Source organism: Prionailurus viverrinus, chromosome B3, assembly GCF_022837055.1.
Source record: "Prionailurus viverrinus isolate Anna chromosome B3, UM_Priviv_1.0, whole genome shotgun sequence".
Taxonomy (NCBI): domain Eukaryota; kingdom Metazoa; phylum Chordata; class Mammalia; order Carnivora; family Felidae; genus Prionailurus; species Prionailurus viverrinus.
Window position 1 is genome coordinate 93,829,649 of NC_062566.1, and position 21,791 is coordinate 93,851,439.

The window sequence follows — 21,791 nt, forward strand, 5'->3', positions numbered from 1 at the left end:
GTTCAGTCTTTGGTGTTTGTCTCTCCATTCCCCATGGCAACCCAGGCTCAGGCCCTTAAATGCTTTTGTTATGCTGATGTCTCCCAATTTTATATCTCCAACCTGGATTTCCCCCAAATGCTGGACTTGTATATTTAAATGCCTACCTAATAGTCTCCTTAGATTTGCATCTCAAATTTACCATATCCAAAATAGAATTCTTGATTTCCTTTCCCCTAGATTTGCACCTGGGTCTCCCTATCACAATGAATGACCCGATCTTTTCATTCTTGTAGTTAGTTACTCAAGTCGGGAACTTTGGATTCGTTCTTTTAAAAAATTTTTAATGTTTATTTGTTTTTGAGAGAAAGAGCGTGAGTGGGGAGGGGCAGAGAGAGGGAAGGAGACACAGAATCTGATGCAGGCTCCAGTCTCTGAGCTGTCAGTACAGAGCCTGAGGCGGGATTTGAACCCATGAACCTCGAGATCATGACCTGAGCCAAAGTTGGACGCCTAACCGGCTGAACCACCCAGGTGCCCCATTGGATCCATTCTTGATTCCTCATCCAACAACCAGATTCCTATGTACCCTTCTCTCAGAATTAATCTTGAATCTAACCACCTCCACCACTACCACTGTGACCCAAACCCCATCACCTCACACCTGGATTGCTCTAACAGTCTTCAGATTGTCTTGCTTAAAGAGCTGGAGCAATCAGTAGCTGGAGGAATTCTTCTGGAATGTATGTCATGCCAAGGCACCTCTCTGCTCAAAATCCTTTCATGGCTCCCATCTCATTCAAAGTAAAATCCACAGTTCCTACCAAGACCCACAAGCCCTTAACCCTCTAACTTCTGACCCCTTACCACTCTAACTTCATCTTCTATGACCTTTGCCCTTTGTTTACTGTGCCTCAGACCTACTGATCTCTTTACTCCTCCTAGAACACACCAGAACACACCACACCTAATACACATCACTTGATCCTGCCTGTGGCCTTTGTACTTACTATTCCCTCTGCCTGGAAAGCCTGCATCATTCACTCCTTCCCATTTCCTTCTGTTATCTCTTCAAATGTCATTCGTCAGAAAGGCTCTTCCTAACCCCTCTCTATAAAAAAAGCAAGCCAGCCCCTTCATCACCTTTTACCCCTTTACCACACTTTGTATTTTACCACTTGACATATAATTATTTCTTTACTGTCAGTCTCTCCTTACTTGGAGGGCAAGGGCTAAGAACAATGCCTGCTACATACAGAAGTTCTGTAAAAAGCTCCCAGATTAACATGTGGCAACTCTCTTATGCACAAGTGTCTCATCAAAAACAATGAAAATGTTGAATTCCTTTTTTTTTTTTTTTTCCACATTGGAAAGTCAGTTTAAGAAAGGGTAGGAGAGCTGCTTTGAGCTCAGGTACTGCAGTATAATTTTATTACTGTCACTAAATAGTACTTAATTTAGAGTATGTCTTTAGAGTATGAGCGGGCTGATTATAACTGTTCCAAGTGTTTATATTTTTAAAAGCCTAACTATGTAACTGGGAAAAAGTAAGATTCAGAATTAAACATTAAAGGATTGACTGCAATAGGACCTCTTGGTGAACAGTGAATTATATTTAGTTTAAAAAGCAGTTTGTTAGGGGCGCCTGGGTGGCTCAGTTGGTTAAGCATCCAACGTTGGCTCAGGTCATGATCTCATGGTTCATGAGTTTGGGCCCTATGTCAGGCAGGCTCTGTGCTGATAGCTCAGAGCCTAGAGCCTGCTTTGGAATCTGTGTCTCTGCATGTGTGTGTCTCTCTCTCTCTGCCCCTCCTCTGCTTATACTCTGTCTCTTCCTCTCAAAAATAAACACTTAGGGGTGCCTGGGTGGCTCAGTCGGTTAAGCGTCCGACTTCAGCTGAGGTCATGATCTCGCAGTCTGTGAGTTCGAGCCCCGCATCGGGCTCTGTGCTGATCACTCAGAGCCTGGAGCCTTTTTTGGATTCTGTGTCTCCCTCTCTCTCTGACCCTCCCCCGTTCATGCTCTGTCTCTCTCTGTCTCAAAAATAAATAAATGTTAAAAAATAAAAAATAAAAAAATAAACACTTAAAAAAATTTTGAAAGCAGTTTGCTAGTACAAACACTACATTTATCTCATAAAAATGTGTCACTTTTTTTTTCAAATGGCGCAAAAGAATGTTATTTAAAAAGTGTTTCAAGTTTTCAGGAAAAAATGTTTTCTAAAAATACTAGCAAACCAGTTTTTTGATAATTATTATCCTCAAGAGCATTTACCAATGGATGGTTACGTCCTTATATAAGCTTCCACACCAAGAACGGAAAGCATTGCAGGTGTGCTGCCTTGAAATTATGCAGCTTAACGCTGGACAACACACTCCCATGATCTCATCTGCTTCCAAGAAAACAACCATAATTTTCAGAACAGTCCAACAGCAACTATCGGGAGTTACTCTAAACTGTAAAGTTTTAAAAACACACACACAAGGAATTCTCTGAGGATGGAGGGAGGCCAAATTTTATTACAAAATCCAAGGACCATGCAGTTCTTCTGTCGTGTGCTAGTATTTCATTGTATCAGCTATGGATCCTCTAAGCAGGGCATCACCTGATCTGGGGAAGCTTCTCCTTCTCAGACATAGCGCTAACTTTCCTGACATTGAGCCGCACAAAACAAATGATGTCACCATTTTCATCAGTGGATAGTGAAGTGAGAAAATAAGGGCAATGGTACACACACACACACACACACACACACACATAATTACACAATCCATTATTCACATACGGCAGGAAGGTATCTGTATAGATGTTATTTGTAGTTGCCAACTACTCTCTCAGGAAGACTGTGCTTTTTTCGAAAATTGTGTTTTTCCTAGGTTTTTTTTGTTTTTAATTTTTATTTTAGAGAGAGTGAGTGAGCAGGGGAGAGGGGCAGAGGGAGGAGAGAAAGAATCCCAAGCAGGCTCCACACTCAGCACAGAGCCCATTGTGGGGCTCAATCTCACAACTGTGAGATCGTGACCTGAGCTGAAATCAGGAGTTGGACACTTAACTGACTGAGCCACCCAAGGGCCCCTATGTTTTTTTTTAAATACTAAAATGTCCTGTCTTTTATGAAATGATGGTGAAAGTAGTTGGTAGTTGGTTTTTTAAAATGCGGACAACACTATCCCAATCTGTAAAAAAAAAAAAAAATTTTTTTAATTTTACAGGTACATGAAATCCAAAAATCCACACATGAAATGTGTGCATGTGTGTGTGTGTGTGTGTGTGTGTGTGTGTCTGTGTGTGTGATGGAATATAGTTCAGCCATAAAAAGAAGAAAATCCTGCCATTTACAACAACATGGATAGACTTTGAGGCAATTATGCTAAGTGAAATAAGTCAGACAGAGAAAGACAAATACTGAATGTTTTCATTTATGCATGGAATCTAAAAAAGCTGAATTCATAAAAATAGAAGGTAGAATGGTGGTTGGCAGGAGCTGGAGGGTGGGGAGATGGATACAAACTTCCAGTTATAAGATGAGTAAGTTCCAAGTGATTAAATATACATGTGGTAACTACAGTTAACAATACACATTATATAAATGAAAGCTGCTAAGAGAGTAAATCTTAAATGTTCTAACTACCAAAACAATGGTAATTATGCAAGGTGATGGAAGAGTTAACTACCTTATTGTGGCAATCATTTCATAATACATATGTGTAACAAATATCACATTGTATGCCTTAAATTTACACAACGTTACATGTCAATTATATCTTAATAAATGGGGGGGAGAGAAAAAAATCCAAAAGTCTACAAATGACAACCTTCTAATTAAAGGCATCTTGGTTAGCTTCTTTCTTTTCAGAAGAAAGCCAAACTCCTTAGCCAGGCATTCAAAGTCTTCTACACGTGGTCTTAATCTATTTGTCTTGATTTCCTTATAATAGGAGCAGTCAGGGGGTCAGCCCCTGCCAGTCCTCACCTACTCTGGCTAAGGCTTCTGAGGTAACCGTCAGCCTCAACCTCCCTGGTTCCTAGTTCCTGACCTTAGTAAGGGTCATTAAAAGCCCCAGCTCTGCAAGAGGTGTGCAAGGAAAACACCAGGAACTCAAACTCACTGAGCTGCAACTTTCCCCTGGGCCCACAGAGCTGTGCTTTGCTCACAGTTTAGTATTCTTCTTCCCACGGCCCACTGGAGCTCTCCCTTGAATTCCAGCTCAGATGGGGGCCCTAAACTGTTTGCCTACATGTCACCAGTTTCCTGTTCTCTGGGACTACAACATGTCCTCTGGAGTCAGGCGCCAAACCCCAAAGGCCACCTGGGACCAAGGTGCCGCTTTGGGCTAAGCATCACTTAACCCAGGCCAGACCTATCTTCCAGGAAATTCCTCACACCCCCTTCTACTGAACCCTGGCTTCTTTTGCTTTCCTTCTCTCCCTGGCCTGTTGTCATCCAGCCGGCAATCCTGGCTAAGACTTTAGGGTTATAACCTGTGTTCCCTCAATATACTGCTTTCCACACAAACACCTTTTCCTGGGACAGACTGTCTGCCCTAATGCCTTATTTCTCATTCCATGCATCCTTAAATACCTCAAAATGTAGCTTAAATATACCTCTAATCACTTTATTTAGAGGGTTCTTGTCAGGCAGACATGGGGATGCAAGGTAAATGACGCAAACCCTGCCCCAGTAGGAACCCAGTTTATCAGGAGTGAGAGCCAAGGGGAAATTTATCTTCCTCCCCTTCTGTGAATTAAGCATCTGAAACACAGGATGTACAACTTCTTATAAACATTGTTTTAGGCACAATGAGGCTCTATACATATTTACTGAATAAATATATGGAGAAAATGTGACTTCATTTAAACTCTCAATTCACTTTTTCAGCAAATATTTAAGGACCTATTATGTGTTAGGAATATCACAGAAAGCTAAAAAGTTAGGGCGTTAGAAAGCAGACTCTATCAATAATCTAGTCTTGTCTCATATAGATTAGGGGAGTCTACATTTGTGCACTTGATTTTGAAGAATGGGGAGCTCTGTGCTTTGAAAACGGGCTCCTGTGCCCACAACTCTTTCCTTTAAGGCGTATCAATACTCAGTTATTCAGGAGAATGCATTCTGACTTCCTAATATATTGTGAACAACCACCCTACCTAAGAGCTTATTTTGTTAACATTATTTTTCAGTCCAACAGTAACATTTATTTATTGGGGGCCCAGCCCGCTGCACACTTGCTTAGAAGTCCACACAGAAAAACAGAGGTTTCCATCCTGGAGGAACTCAATTAACTCAGGGAGCTACAAACCCAGTATTGCTAAAGGGTGCTGAGAGGGTTCCGAGGCATTCACAGGTGACCTTCAGCATCAGAAAAAGAGTACCTCTCCACTAGAACCAGATTGTCTTTTCTTTAGAGTAAATGAATCCTTTAAATACGATTATCGCCTTCTGCCCTAGGGGAAACCTGAGAAAGTGAAAAACCCCCATCAGCCCAAAAGAAAGGGTGAGAACCTGTCCCTGTGTGTAGACAGTGGGGAAGGGCAGAGTAGTCCAGGCCCTGAGATGGGCCCTGCAGGTCTCACCCCTTCCTAGGGGAGGGCCTAACAGGGTGGGGGTGGGGAAACCCTGGAAGTGTCCTCTCACAATAGATAGCATCCTGCTGGTAAAGACCATCCTAAACCTAAAGAGAGAGTTTTCCTATTTTCCACCCATTTAAATTTACCCAAAGCCTGCTACTTCACATTCAGATAACCCCATACACTCCAGCCATGGGGAAGAGAAGACTATTAGAGAGGCCTGGAGAAAACAGAGAGGCAGCGATAAGAGAAAATCCCCTGAATGTTCCACTCATCTCCCACTAGGTTGCTCTTTCCTGATCATTTATTTGGTTATACATGCTCGAACACAGAGGCCCTGTTTGAAACCAAGTTAACCCCACTGTGTTCATTACATGGCACGTCCTGTGTTGGGATTTGGGTTTTATCTTCACAGAAATTCAGAAAAGTGGCCTCTTTCTATTACGGAAAAAAAAAATACTTTCAGCTTGTAAGTAACAACTGTTTCCACTGCTCTGATTTTATGGTCTCCTATAGTTAACTAATAAACATTTTAAAAGTGATCATTTCACTTTTTTAAGAAGAACCCTTTTTCTAGAGAAAGGACATTAGGGTGTTCAGCAGCAGATAAAACGTGAGGTGCAAAGAAAACCTGTCAGCTTCCAACAGTTAGAAAACAGGTGAATGATTAATTATCTTAATGGACTGAGAATATCAACAGAAGATGGCCTGAAAGTTTAAAGCTCATGAATGCCAGAAAATTGGAGTTGTTCCTGTACTATCAAAGTTGAGGGCTCTTGAAGACTCAGATCTAGAGCTGACATCAAGAAGCGATGGGGAAGAAAAATAAAATACCCCACAGCATCTCTGAAAAGGAATAGCATCTTTCTCTGCACTGATGTCTCTGCTTTCTGGTTCATTATGCATTTGGTGACCTGTACATCTTAACACATTTACTAAACATAACACGACTCACTTAAGTTTTTTAGTCCCTGATAATTCACTTTAAATAATCCATTACCTTGAGCATGCGGATTTCTCGAAGGGCGATTTTCTTTATGACAGGGTCATCTTCTGATTCCAGAAATCTCTTGATGGCTACAATCTGGCCCGTGTCCCTGTTTCTGCATTTGAAAACAACTCCATAGGATCCTTCGCCAATTTTCCCAATTTTTTCATACTTCTCCATCATAGAGGAGGAATAAATCTTAAAATGGATCTTCACATAGTTTGAAAATGTCGCTTATGAAATACTGGCACGAACAGACTGACTGTACTAGAGCCCCACTCAACGATGGGTCTTTGTCAAGCACCTAGAACAGAAGGGCACTTGTTAAAGAATTAGGAATCGACCCCTGTCCTTAAAGCCTCGCCCCTCAGCAACCGCAACGAGATCCGGGATGACAGCCTAGAGCTCGTCTCCGGTAATCCAATTCTAATCGTCTGGTACACACCCTGCAAGTTAAAATGCAACCCGTTATCCTAAATCGGACGGAGTTGTAAAATAATCTATCTTGTTTAATGTTATAGTTCATCCGATCTAAGACACATGAGCCTGCTAGAGGACGGAGAAGGAAGACTCAGGGATTCCCCGGTTCTAATTTCGGGTCTCATTTCCTTTGGGCAAGGAGACACCGCCCGGGTCCCCGCGGGGGCGAGGCAGGGGCCGGAAGGGGGAGCCCGGCGACCCCAGGCGCGGGCAGGCCTCGGCGGGGAGCGGAGCCGCGCCTTCCCGCCGCCCCCGCGGGGCCCGGCCGCCAGCGCCACCCGGTTGCCCACCCGCGCCCGGTCCGCGCAGCGCAGCCTCGAGCGGCACCACGTGGCGGCCAGGCCCGCCGTCCGGGCCCGCGCGCCTTCCCCGCCCGGGACTCACGGCGCCGCGCGGCCCGGCCTGGCCCTGCTCCCGCCTCGCCGCCTCTCTGCCGGCTCCGCTCGCCGCCGCCCCGGCCGCAATCCCTATGGGAACCGGCCCCCGCCCGGGACTGGCCTGGGCGGGGCCGCCGCGCCCCGGCTGCCCTTCTGGAGCGGGCCGCCAGCCAGGCTGCGGGGAAGGGCCCTGGGAGGTGGGGGGGCCCTAGGGCCCGCTTGCCCGCGCGACCCTCTGCCGGGAGAGGAGGCCTGCGGGACTGCAAACTCCAGCAGGTCGTGTAGAACGCAGCTATAGCAGAGTCGGCTGGGAAGACGCCTGCGCCGGGAGCACCCCTCCCCAACCCTCGTGCAATCTGTACTTCACCGGCAGGGCAGATCCTACCGGTACTACGCGGGATTACTCCCCCGTGCCCTCCGCTAGGATGTAAATGGCTTGAGGGCAGCTTCTGTGTCTGTGCTCATCAGTGCTGTAGCATCCAGTCCAGTGAATGATGAATGAACGAAAGCAGAGTGAGGAAAAGAGGGAGAGGAAGGTATGATGACTGAAACTGGTTGCAGTCAGCACTTCCTTCTACTAGTTTGGGATCCATCACCATTAACTTCCTCTATAGCTGGGCTTCTGACATGGGAGACTTATACAGAGCCCGCCTTGGTTTAGGAGGGTTTTTTCTTTCTTTCTTTCTTTTTCTTTCTCTCTTTTTCTTTCTCTCTTTTTCTTTCTTTTCTTTTCTTTTCTTTTCTTTCTTTCTTTCTTTCTTTCTTTCCTTCTTTCTCTTTCTTTTTTCTTTCCTCCCCTCCCTTTCTGACTTTTCTTAAGTGATCTCTACACCCAGTGTGGGGCTCAAACTCAGGACCCTGAAATGAGGAGTCTTATGCTGTACCGACTGAGCCAGCCAGATGCCCCTGTCTTAGGTTACTTATTCCCATCCTTGTCCCAACTGGGTCCTACTCACCCAGGTCTAAGCACAATAGTGGGAAGTTAATGGACCTGGGGAATTCATGAAATAATTTGCTACTAGGCAGACTGCCCCAGTACTTTATCATTTATCCCATTCCATATGCCCAGCACTGAGATGGCTGTTTGCTGGGGAAGTGATATCTGAGGAGAGGAAAGTGCCATACTGTCTATGAAACAGGGACCAATTCCACACCAAGCAGCATACCATTAAAAGTAAATCTGGATACGGTTCAGGAAGGAGCTGAAGCTGGGAGGAGAGGAATTAGGGCTGCCTTGGCTGAAGTCACATATAGATAGGGTCCAGGGATGAGCTAGAGGTGGTCTGTGAACCTCCTAGAAACTGTTTGCAGATGGCAACCACTGATGCATTTCCTGTCTCTATAGTTTTGTGTTTTCCAGATTGTCATATAAATGGATTTTTACATTATGTAAGCTTTTGAGGCTAACTAAGCTTCATTTATTTAACATAATGCATTTGAGATTGATCTATGTTGTTGCATTTATCACTAGTTCATTTTTATTTTCATTATTGAGTAGTATTCCATTGTATAGATAAACCACACTTTATCCCAGTTGAAGAACATTTTAGTTGTTTCTAGTTTTTAGGCCACTGTAAACATTCATGCATGGTCTTTTGTGTGAACATACGTTTTTATTTCTCTTGGGAAAATACTAGGACTACTGTTAGGTCATCGGGTAAGTATATGTTATTGTAAGTAATTGCCAAAATGTTTTCCAAAGTGACCATTCCATTTCACATTCCTGCCAACAATGTTCAATTACTCTGCATCTTTGCCAGCACTTGGTAGTCAGTTCTTTTGATTTTTATCCATTCTAATAGGTAGGTAATTGTCTCTTGTGGTTTTAATTTGCTTTTCCCTAATGACTAATGTTGAATGGTTTTTCCATGGACTTTTTACTCTCTGGATGTTTTCTCACTTATAAGTTCTAGCTTTTTGTAAATTCCTCGGGGTTTTCTAAGTAGACAGTCCTGTCATCTGCAAATAGGGACAGGTTTAGTGCTTCCTAACTGGTATACATTTTATTTCTTTTTCTTGACTTATTGCACTTGGTAGGTGCATTAAATAGGAACAATGAGAGCAGCCATTTTTATTACTGATCTTAGGAGGAAAGCATTCAGTCTTGTACCATTAGGTAGGATGTTAGTTAGATCACTTTGTAGATGCTGTGGCAGGCAGCCTCCAAGATGGCCCTTAATGAGCCCTGCCTCCTGGTATTCATGCCCTTATGTGTTCCCCTTCCCTTCAGTGTAGGCCTGACCTAATAACCTTCTTCTAAGGAATAAAATATGGCATAAGTAATGGAATATCACTTCCAAGATTAGTTTACAAAGAGACAGATTTCCGCCTTGGGAACTCTCTTGCTCACTTTCCCTGATGGAATCAAGATGCCGTGTTGTGAGATGCCCTATAGCAAGGTTCTGAAGAGGCAAACAGCCAAGAAATTAGGCACTCAGTTTCATATTCTGTGAGGCACTGTATCTTGCCAACAACCATGTGAGTGAGCTCCCGCTCCAGGGAGCCCTCATATGAGACTGTAGCTCCAAGTGACAATGAAATTTCAATCTTATGAGCAACCTTGAATCAGAGGCATTTAGCTAGTCATATCTGGATTCCTAATCTCCAGGAACCATGAGATAACAAAGGTTTAATATTTATGTTTTGGGGTTGTTATGCTGCAATATAAATTTAACACAGAAGCCCTTTATTAGATCGAGAATGTTTTCTGTAATCTCCTTTTACTGAGAATTTTTAAAAATATATTGAATGGATGTTGAATTTGCCAAATATTTTTCTACATCTATTGAGATGAGCACATGATTTTTCTTATTTAGTTTGTCGATATAATGAATTACATTCATAGATTTAAAAATGTTAAACCAACCTTGCATTCCTGGAATAAACCCAACTTGCATGATGTTCCATCATTTTGATACATGCTGGAGTGAATTAGTCATATTTTATTGAGGGTTTTGCATTAATATATCTGAGAGATATTGATTGTAGTTTTCCTATAATGTCTTTGTCTAGCTTTGGAGCCAGAGTAATACTAATCTCATAAACTGAGTGGGAAGTGTTTCCTTCTCCTCTGTTTTCTGGAGAAGCTTACATTAAATTGTATTACTTACTTCTTAAATGTTTGTTGTGATTTTTCAGTAGAGCCACCTGAGTATGGAGTTTTCCTTGTTGAAATGTTTCAAATCATAAATTCTATTTCTTCAATAAGGTATAGGGCTATTCAGTATATCTGTTTCTTCTTGAGTGAATTTTGGTAGTTTGTGTCTTCAAGGAATTTGTCTATTTTGTCTGGATATTTGAATTTATGGGCATAAGGTTGTTCATATATACTAATATTACACTATTATCTTTTTAGTGTTGTTCATACATAATACCATTACATTATTACCCTTTTAATATCTATAGTACACATAGTGGTGTTCCCTATGTCATTCTTGATATTAGTAATTGTTTTTTTTCTCCTTTTTCTTGATCATTGTGACTAAGTCTTATTGATTTTATTCATCTTTTAAAAGAAACAGCTTTTGATTTAATTTATTTTCTTAAATTTTTTTTTAATGTTTATTTATTTTTGAGACAGAGACAGACAGAGCATGAACAGGGGACGGTCAGAGAGAGAAGGAGGCACAGAATCTGAAACAGGCTCCAGGCTCTGAGCTGTCAGCACAGAGCCCGACGCGGGGCTCGAACTCATGGACTGTGAGATCATGACCTTAGCCGAAGTCGGCCGCTTAACCGACTGAGCCACCCAGGTGCCCCTGATTTAATTTATTTTCTATTTTTTTCTCTTTTTCATTTCAATGATTTCACCTCTTTTTTCTGCTTGCTTTGCTTTTAGCTGCCTTTTCTAGTTTTTTAAGATGGACACCTAGAGGTCACTAATTTTGTTTTTATTTTTTATGTTTATTTATTTATTTTGAGAGAGAGAGAGAGATCATGCACTAGCAGGGAAAAGGCAGAGAGAGAGGGAGACAGAAATCCCAAGCAGCCTCCACACTCATCACAGAGCCCAGTACGGGCTCTATGTCATAAGCCATGAGATCATGACCTGAGCTGAAAATCAAGAGTCAGACGCTTAACTGACTGAGCCATGCAGGTGCCCCTAGATCATTATGTATTTCTTCTTTATAATATAAGCCTTTGCTGCCATACATTTTTCTCAAAGCACTACTTTAAATACACCCCAGAAATATTTATATGTTGTGTTTTCATTTTCATTTCGCTCAAAGTATTTTCCAGTTTCTTTTGTGATTTCCTATCTGACCCATGGGTTATTTGAGGTGTGTTGTTTAATTTCAAACTAGTTGCGGATTTTCTAGATAATCTTTTTATTACTGTTTTCTAGCTCAACTCCACCATTCTCAGAGAACTCTCTTTGTATGATTTAAATTCTCCGAAATGTGTTAAGATTTGTTTTATGGCCCAGCATATGGTCTATGTTGGTGAATGTTTCTTTTTTGACAGTTAAAAAAAATTATTTTTAAGTGATATGAGAAAGTCAGTGTGAGTTGCTCCAGAGCTGCCTTGTCTGAAGTTCATACCAGGCTACAGTTAGTCTGGAAAATTAACTTTATGGACTCTACAAGGTTCAGTACCCAAGGGGCCTGGAATTGTACCAAGCCCGGTGGTAGTTAACGTAGGGAGCAAGTGCACTATTTATTTATGCCTAAGTAGGCAGTGGACCAGAAAGTCAGCGTGACTGGCAGCTGGACCAGTTGTTTTGTTTGGAGGAAGTTGGAGCAAAATAGTAGAGGACAGCTTTGAAAAGGAGACAGACAGTTGATGTCACCATTTAGCACCAAACAGAGAGGATACTGTGGCGTCTCTACTGTCAAATCACAGGCAGTGCTTTCAGTTGGCAGGACTGAAACTGGTTTTGATGTAAAAGAATTACAGCTCCTGGGAAATATAGTTCTTGGGAAGCTGAGAAATGGTCTGATATGTGGGCTCTTTTTCTCAAGCGAGAGCAAAGAACAGCGAAAGAACATTATCATTTTCTACTTACAGTGATCTTTTATTTGTAACTCTGCATAATTAGAATACGTCAATGTCCCTGTATTACATAAACAGTGCTGTGGTATTTTAATCACTTAAGGAAGCAATAAGCATTCAGTAAGGAAACACACGGTAAGACAAAGAGCCTGGGATTTGGAGTCGGAAGACTAGGATTTCTACCTTCTTACTAGTGTTTGATCTTGTGCAAGATAGTTACTGTTGCCTAAACAATAACAACAGCCAGTTAACTAGTGTGAACCTCGTGACAGGCATTGTGCTTGGAGTATTTTCTGTGTGAGCCCCACAACAACCCTGGGAGATGGGCATCCACATTATCACTAGATAATTTCAGATGAGGTTTCAGATGAGGAAGGTGAGCTTTAGAATGGGTAAGTGAGGGGCACCCGGGTGGCTCAGTGTGTTGAGCGTCCAACTTTGGCTCAGGTCATGATCTCACGGTTCCTGAGTTCAAGCTCGGCGTCAGGCTCTGCGCTCGGAGCTTGGAGCCTGGAGCCTACTTAGGATTCTATCTCTGTCTCTTTGCCCCTCCTCTGCTCACGCTCTGTCTCTCTCTTTCTCTCTCAAATATAAAATGAATCATAAAAAACAAAAAAAGAATGGGTGATTTGTCTGAGGGCACAAAGCTAGTGAGTTGTGAAGCAGGCATGGGATTGTAGGCAGTGAGTCCAGAACCTTTACTCCTGTTTTTGCTAATATCACCGAATGTTTGGCGGTGGCTGTCAGGATTTTGGAATGAGGGTATAGGACCCTGGGAGTTGATCCACTGTACTTCCCACACACAGTGTAGCGCTCTCCTTTTTTTTTTTTTTTTTTTTTTTCAGCTGCCTGGAAGATGAGTCTTGTCATTACGCTTCCTTCTCACAGTAGCCCAGAAACTTCATCTGTGTGCGGCTCTGACACTTTGGAGAATTAACCTCCCCAAGGTCAGGGCAGAGGGCTGACACCTCATCCGAGTGCTGAACACAGGGCGATGCTGGAAGTTTCTCTGCTTGTTAGTTTTCCAATTATATTTCCTTAAGGAAAGGGAGTTGAGTCACAGTGATCTTACAATGACACAATACAGCTGCTCGAGGAAATCCTTGACTTGACTTTCCCTGCTTTAGGTGGATTTGGAAAGGAAATCATTTCATGGCACATTCAGAAAATGGTTAATGACTACCATTCAGGGACACTTATGTTTCAGGTTCAATAACCACACGATCTCTAATCTTTATAACATTCCTACATGGTTGGATATATTAACTGGTTGGAATTATTTACTGCCCCATTTGATAAAAGAAGAAGCTGGGGATCTGGGAGGTTGGTCAAAGTAGACAAGGCCATCCAGGTATCCAGGGCTAAAGAAAGGCAGGTTTCAAACTCAGCCCCACCTATTTCCAAAGCCCATGCTCTGGAGGTGCTAACACGTAACTGTGGCAACTAAGAACACCCTGTGAACAACCTAAAGAGAAGCCAGGTGTCACCCAAGTTCATCCTGACAAATCACTACTAAATGTTACAAAGCCAGGCGTGTAAGTAACTTTTCCCTTTATCTGGAGACTGGTGAATCAATTCCAAAATACTGGAAAATAAATGTAAATAAAATAAGGGCCTATCGTCCTTGACTTTCTCTGTGGGCCTAGCCAACAGTAAAATTGAGTATTTTCATCCCTATTAACATAACCTTAGTCATTATGGGTGGGTGTTTTCCCTTTAAGTACTTCTTGCATTTCCCATTTGGCAAACCATCCTTTTAAAGCACTTCCTCTTCTAAGGGCTTTCTTTGTTTCTGAATCTCCCTTTAACAAACTCAACACCTTTTTGCCTTTCCAGATTTTAAAACCACCACCCAGTACCTTCGCCCTTGAACCTACATGCCACAAGAGCTCAGCAACATTAACACTAAAACCTTGGGAGGTTTATGTGGCTGACCCTGGGCTACTAGTGGGTGAGTCACTGTATCCGATGATCCATGATCCGTCTTCAGGAAAGTGTCAAAACCTCAGGGTGTACATCTCTTTGCCACCTTGGACAATGGATTGCTAACCATACTTATCTTAAATAAGGCAATCTATGTACGTTTCTGTTTTATGATTTTGAATCGTATGTTCTAGGGGAAAAAGGTACATTCCCAAAGGTAAATTTATGAGACTGAAGAAATAGGAAAGAACATTAGTGACTTTCTGAACTTCAGCTTAAAGCTGTTACACACAAACAGCTGTTTGGAAAGCAGGCTTTCCCTGAGTGCTGGCATGTGCCCGCCACCACGCTGGGCACCAGAGGCTCAGAAAGGGGGTGAGACTTGCTCAAAGATGACCAGAGGCTCAAGGCGCCAGCTGAAACCAGCACCCGGCTCTGCTCACTCTCAGGTTCAGCTTCTCCTGTTTCCTTCCCTGCTGTTGATGCACCGTGTCAGCGTGTGTAGCCAGCGCTCCTGTCTCTCCACCCTCAGCTTCTCCTTTTATAAAATGGGGCCATTAATTCCAACTAGTTAATATGTCCAACCACGTAGGATTATTATAAAGATTGGAGATCATGTGGTTACTGAGCCTGAAACATAAGTGTCCCTAAGTGGTGGTTATGAACTATTTTCTGTACGTGCCCATGAAATGATTTCCTTTCCAAGTCCACTTACAGCAAGAAGGAAACTAGAGAGGAGAACATGGAGGGCTTTTCAGTAGAACCTTGGTTTGTGAGCATAATTCATTCCAGAAACATGCTTGTGATCCAAAGCACATGTATATCAAAGGGAATTTCAAGAACCATTGGCTCAGTTGTGATCATGTGATGTTTGGCGTCAGGTACAACTCGTATTGCAAGACGTCGCTCATTTTTATCAAGTTAAAATTTATTAGAAATGTTTGTTCGTCTTGCGAAACACTCACAGAACAAGTTACTCACAATCCAAGGTGTTACTACTTCCCAAGGGTATTTGAAGAAATTTGAAGACACAGAGAAAAGGTAAAGGACTCATTCAAAGTAAAAAAAAAAAAAAAAAAATTGTTAGGCAGCAAACAGGCCAAAATTCTGGTTTGTATTCTGATTTGTATTCTTTCCACCTGCCATGCCACAACGCTGCTTCAAATTAGGTAACTCTATTATCTAAAAAAATATTTTTTAATGTTTATTTATTTTTGAGAGAAAGAGAGAGAGAGAGTGAGAGATAGAGCATGAGTAGGGGAGGGGCAGAGAGAGGGAGACACAGAATCTGAAGCAGGCTCTAGACTCTGAGCTGTCAGCACAGAGCCCGATGTGGGGCTCGAACTCACGAACTGCGAGATCATGACCTAAGCCTAAGTCGAACGCTTAACCGACTGAGCCACCCAGGCTCCCCTAGGTGACTCTAATTATGTGGCTAAAGAAATAGAAATCTGCTTTGAAAAAACCCAGTATCGAAATAGAAATATTCATGTGTGTGATAAGGTGGGGGAGGAGGAAAGAGAGGACAGGGAGTGTGAATTATTTGTACTTTAAAAATACTTTTTCCTTACCGTGAGATTTCTTTTCATATAGATTGTTATAAAAATGCACTCCTTTCTTGAATGGAGTTAATAGTTTAAGTCCTCTCAACTTTCCCTCCTTACAGAGACTCTGTGATGCTTATTCACTGGTTTCTAAATAACTTTTTGTACAAACAAACAGAAACTACTGGCACCCTAGATACATTTCCCATGTCAACCATTGAATTCTCAGGCGTCTGTTGATCCAAAAGATCTAAACAGTTTCATAAGATCCTCTTGAAGCTGCATACATGCCAAGGATTGAGTGAAGATCATAGTTACGACCACAGGAGGAAATCCTATCATTGTGAGCAGCTTTCACAGGAACGGCTCATCAAGTATTAGCAGTGAGGTCCTGGAGGCATCGAAAACAAATCCACATGCAGGTCCTTATAAAAAATACACATTTAAATATTTCCCCCTGCATAATAGGAATCCTGCACCTCACACAGCAACATCTTTATTTTCCTACAGTATCATCTGACCTGACTTTCCTACAAAGAGCGTGAACTCTGGAGCCAGACAGCCTGGGATCCATTCTAGTTCTGCTGTGAGCCGTCTGTCAGGAGTCAGGCAAGTTCCTTGACCTCATTATGCTTCATATGTGTCATCTGCAACACAGGAATTAGCTACCTTCCAAGTTGTTATGGGGGTTACAGGCATGCTATATCCATATTAGCTTTTACTGTTATTATCGCCATGCTAATAATAATCTACACACTATTTTCTGTTCAGGTGGGAATTTCATTTACTACTAAAATGTATTCCAGGAGCACCTGGGTAGCTCAGTCGGTTAAGCATCCAACTTTGGCTCAGGTCATGATCTCACAGTTCGTGAGTTCCAGCCCCGCATCAGGCACTGCTGTCAGCCCAGAGACCGTTTGGGATCCTCTGTCCCTTTCTCTCTCTGCCCCTACCCCACTTGTGCTCTCTCTCTCTCAAAAATAAACATTAAAAAAAACCCACAAAGAGTAAATCTTAAATAAAACGTATTCCATACCTCACCGAGAGCACATGTAAATTTATAGATTCATTCAACACCTACCAGTCAAGGAAGAATATCCTTTTAGTCACTCAGAGGCCTAAGCAACACTTGCAGGGTTCTTCTCGGGAAGCCAGTGCTTCTCACTGGGAGAGCAGCCCTGTTTCCACCACAAGGCGCTGCCGCTGGATGGAAGGTCTCCAAGGAAGGAGGCAGGGTATGATGGAGGGCCAATCAGACCTGGGTTCAAACCTGGGTTCTACCCTTTTTTTTTTTTTTTTTTGCTGTGTGAAACCAGGAAAATTACTTCTTGTATTAGTCTGGGACTTTTTTTTCTTCTTTCAGTTTCTTTTTTTTAATTAAAATTTTTGAGGTAATTGCTGATTCCCATGCAGCTGTAGATATTCTGTAAACTGTCTCCCCAGTTTCCCCCAGTGGTAACATCTTGCCAAACTATGGTTCAGCATCACAGCGGGATATGCACGTTGATGAAGTCAACCTACAGAACAGTTCTATCACCACAGCATCCCTCATATTGCCCTTCATCCCCCTCTCTGACGCCTGCTTGGGAATAAGTTCTGTGGGCATAGGTGGGTAAATAAATACCCAGAGACGACATGGTTGGACTGCACAGCAAATGTCTGTTTAACCTCCTAAGGCACTGCCATATGGCTTTTCAAAATGGCTGTGCCATTCTGCACGCTCTCCAGCAAAATGCGATAGTCCCAGGTGCTCTATGTCTCTGCAAGTGTTCGGCGCCATCAGTCTTTTCTTTGTTTTTAAATTGTGCTGAGAGGCACATAACATAAAATTTACTGTCTTTATCATGTTCAGTGGACAGTTGAGTGGAACTGAGTGCTCTCCTGTTGTTCTGCCACCATTACCACCAGCTTAGAGCTCTTTTCATCTTGTAAAATGGAAACTGTACCCAGTGTACAATAACTTCCCCTTCCCCCCCACCCCAGCCCCTGGCGATTGTCATTCTACTTCCTGTCTCTATGGTTTTCACTACTCTAGGTACCTTTCATATTTTAGCAATTGTGAGCAATGCTGCTATTGATACAGATGCACAAATATCTCTTCGAGACCCTGACTTCAATCTTGTGGGTATACCCAGAAGTGGGATTGCTGGATCATAGGGTAGTTCTATTTTTAATTTTTTGAGGAACTACCATACCGTTTGCCACAGCAGCTGCCCCATTTTGCATTCTCACCAACAGTACACAAGGGTTCCAATTTCTCCACATCCTCACTAACATTCGTTACTTTTTTTTTTTATTTTCTTGATGGTAGTCATTCTAGTGGGTGTGGGGTGGCATCTCACTGTGGTTTTGATTTGTGGACTGGGATCTTAGTTGCCAACCATAGAAGCCGCTTCAGCTAGTTTAAGCAGAAAGGGATTGATTAAGAGATATTAAATAGTTTGTAGCATCTCCAGGAAAGTCAGATAGTTAGGGCTCGGGGCTGCGTAGCTAGACCCCAGGGCTGCTGCTGGCGGTGCTACAGGTGGCGGGACACTACACGCAATACTCTCCATCATTCAGACTACTGAAGACCAGACTCCTCTCTTCCATCCAAGCCAGAAAAGGGGATTCGGGACAGCACTGCTTCTTCATGCTGCTCTCTTTCCGACTGAGACTTGTGTGAGTCTGGCTGGGAGCATCTGTACCCCGGCTGCTAAGACGCTGGGAAAGGGAGTCTGAGTTTCTGCCTCCGAGAGTCCAGATTCCTAGTGAAGGAAATTATTCCAGCATAGGAAAAGTTTTCAAAGACAGCCACAAGCATAAGAAATATATACTCTACTCCCCCACCCTGTTTATGAATAGGGATAGTCATAGCTGCCTAACAGACTTGTTTTAAAGATGAACTGAGGTCCCCGAGGTCAAATGTGTAACACCATGTCTGGCACATGGCAGGTGCCAATCATGTTATCCTTCTCCTTTGTCTCAATAAAATGCAAGCTGTGAGTTACCTCCTGGGTGACATTAGGGTGTTATGTAGGCAGCTATAGGATATACTTTTAGGAACCTCAAAAGAGCTCTATGACTCCCTTAATGTCCTAGCTAATATAAAGCTCCATGTTACTATTTTACTTAAGTTGTGATTCTTGAGAAAATGCAAATATCTGAAAAAGGAGGGCCATTAGGCTATAAATGACATGTTAATACAAGACCACCTCATATGTTGGAAAGAACACTCACCTGGGCATCAAGAGCTCTGAGCTCAAATCCCATCTCCTTGTAAATAACTGTGTGATCCTGAGCAACTGGTTACCCTTTCTCGGCTTTTCTCCTCTACAAGAAGGAGGGTGAGGTACCGAATCACCATCTAGCTCTTTGGAGCTGTAAATGGAGGCTTTGGAGAGCAGGTTCTGATGTGGAGCAGAAAGGACAAAGCAGATGGGATGCCTGGGTGGCTCAGTCGGTTAAGCGTCCGACTTCAGCTCAGATCATGACTTTGTGGTTTGTGAGTTTGAGCCCCATGTCGGGCTCTGTGCTGACAGCTCAGAGCCTGCTTCGGATTCTGTGTCTCCCTCTCTCTCTGCCCCTCCCCTGCTCATGCTCTGTCTCTCAAAAATAAATAAACATTAAAAAAAATTTAAGGGGCACCTGGGTGGCTCAGTCGGTTGAGCGACCGACTTCGGCTCAGGCCATGAATGGTTTGTGAGTTTGAGCCCCGCGTCGGGCTCTGTGCTGACAGCTTACTCAGAGCCTGGAGCCTGCTTCTGATTCTTTGTCTCCCTGTCTCTCTATGCCCCTCCCCCACTCATGCTCTGTCTCTGTCTCAGAAATAAACATAAAAAACAAAAAGAGAAAGCAGAAATATCTGTGCCCTTGAAGGATTCAAACTCCTGGGGGAAAAAAAGGACACCAAAGGACCTCAGAATGATGAGGGAGGGGGTGCTCTTTCCAGTGCCTCTGCGGCCGCTAGCAGGACTCAGTAAAAACATTAGCACAACAAGTGGCAGAAAAGTTAAGATTTTGTGGATTACCTTCTCTTCAGGCGGCTGAAGAGATGGTGGTCATTCAGACTGAGCCTGCCTACCGAAAGTCACCAACCGTCTTTCAAAATAAGAAAAGGGTCCTGCTTGGAGGACCTGGCAAGGAGAATCTCCCATGATACTACAGAAACTGGTCTGGGCTTCAAGATACCCAAGGAGGCCATCGAGGGCACCTATATTGACAAGAAATGCCCTTTTCCTGGTAATGTCTCCATCTGAGGGTGGATTCTGTCTGGTGTGGTGACCAGGATGAAGATGCATAGGACCACTGTCACCCCCTGAAACTGTCTCCACTACATCAGAAAGTACAATCACTTTGAGAAACGCCACAAGAACATGTCCATGCACCTGTCCCCCTGCTTCAGGATGTCCAGATCAGCGACATCGTCACAGTGGGCGAGTGCCCACCCCTGAGCATGACTGTGCGCTTCAACGTGCTCAAAGTCACGAAGGCCACTGGCACCAAGAAGAAGTTCCAGAAGTTTTGAAACTTGACATCTGCCCCACACCCCTAAAGAAATAAAGTTATTTTCTCAGTCAAAAAAAGAAGAAGAAGAAGAAGAAGAAGAAGAAGAAGAAGAAGAAGAAGAAAGGAAAGAAGAAAGAAAGAAAGAAAGAAAGAAAGAAAGAAAGAAAGAAAGAAAGAAAGAAAGAAGATTTTGTGGATTACTTAAGTATCTTGAAATTCTGTCCTTATGGGCAGGGCAGACGTAGAGCCACCCTGCTAACTGGACGGTTCTATATTCCATTCCTTTGTTTTATAATCTACGTCACTCTTATCTTTGGTCTACCATGAGTGCCACAGGTTCATTTTGCCTAAGTGTGACAGAAATAGTCTAAAAATATGCTTTCTGGTACATAGCAGGTACCTAACTAAAATTTGTTGAATAAAAATGCCATTTCTGGCACTTAGAAATGGGCTTTAGTGCATTGGTCAGTCACTGCTATTCCATGTCCCTAACTTAGTCTGAAGAAGGATGTCCAGAAATTATAAAAATAGGTACATCATGTGAATCTGATTGGGAACACTGGTCTTTCAAACAAAAATCCCACAAGTCAGGTATAAATGGATGGGAAAAAGATTCTTTGTCGCTGTTTGTACTCAATGATAATGATGGAATGACAGTAATGGAGATTAATTGATTACTTATCGAGTAACTGTTTCCTATAACATACTGTAGATGCAAAGTTGAGTTAATGTACAGTCCTTGTTCTCAGGCGTTAATTCTAGAGGTGAAGATAGAAATATCAATAATTGGAATATAGTATGGTAAGTAAGCCTTAATGAAAGCAAGTATGAAGTGTGATACTATTTTAAAGAACCGTAAAACCTTGGTTTGCAAGCATAATTCGTTCTGGAAACATGCTTGTAATCCAAAGCATATCAAAGTGAGTTTCCCCATAAGAAATAATGGAAGCCCAGATGATTTGTTCCACAATCCAAAGATATTCATATAAAAACGATACAGTACTGTAATACAATACAAAATAATAAAGAAAATACAAAATATAAAGAAAAACAAATTAACCCGCACTTACTTTTGAAAACCTTCATGGCTGGTGTGAGGGAGACAATAGAGAGGAGGGTTATTGTGTAGGGTGCCTTTCACTATAACTAATGGAATCACTGCTATCTATTGGCTCAATGGAATCTTTTTCTGCATGGGGGTCATTGTATACACTTGCACGGATGTTGACTACAGTAAATTATTAATAAACTCTGTCATATTCTGTACTTAATGTAACTGGCAATAAGGCAGCAGAGGAAAGGACCTATATCTGCAGGCAGGCTGACCTAGAATGAAGCCAAGCATTCCTAAGCTTACTCTTGTATGGAAAAGCAAAGGACTGTCCATAGGTGCTTTGAAGTGACAAAAATACACTAATGGCTGTTGTAGGCACCTTCCAACATTCTGAAAA

The 21,791-nt window shown here is 42.6% G+C and overlaps 1 protein-coding gene and 1 pseudogene across 2 annotated transcripts in view; one reads left to right on the forward strand and one right to left on the reverse strand.

The window, feature by feature from the left end:
- Nucleotides 1-7,655, reverse strand: part of CDKL1 (cyclin dependent kinase like 1) — a 59,962-nt gene extending 52,307 nt beyond the window's left edge. The window contains exons 1-2 of one of the 2 annotated variants that reach the window (XM_047861676.1): nt 7,401-7,655; nt 6,549-6,840 (exon numbers count right to left, since the gene is read on the reverse strand). In XM_047861676.1, coding sequence (XP_047717632.1) covers nt 6,549-6,719 — 171 coding nt within the window. In that variant the 5' untranslated portion in view covers nt 6,720-6,840; nt 7,401-7,655. The remainder of the gene's footprint in view (nt 1-6,548; nt 6,841-7,400) is intronic. The other variant, XM_047861675.1, reaches the window with a different exon arrangement.
- Nucleotides 7,656-19,879: 12,224 nt separating this feature from the next.
- LOC125168700 (40S ribosomal protein S11-like) lies at nt 19,880-20,555 on the forward strand (annotated as a pseudogene).
- The last annotated feature ends 1,236 nt before the right edge of the window (nt 20,556-21,791 follow it).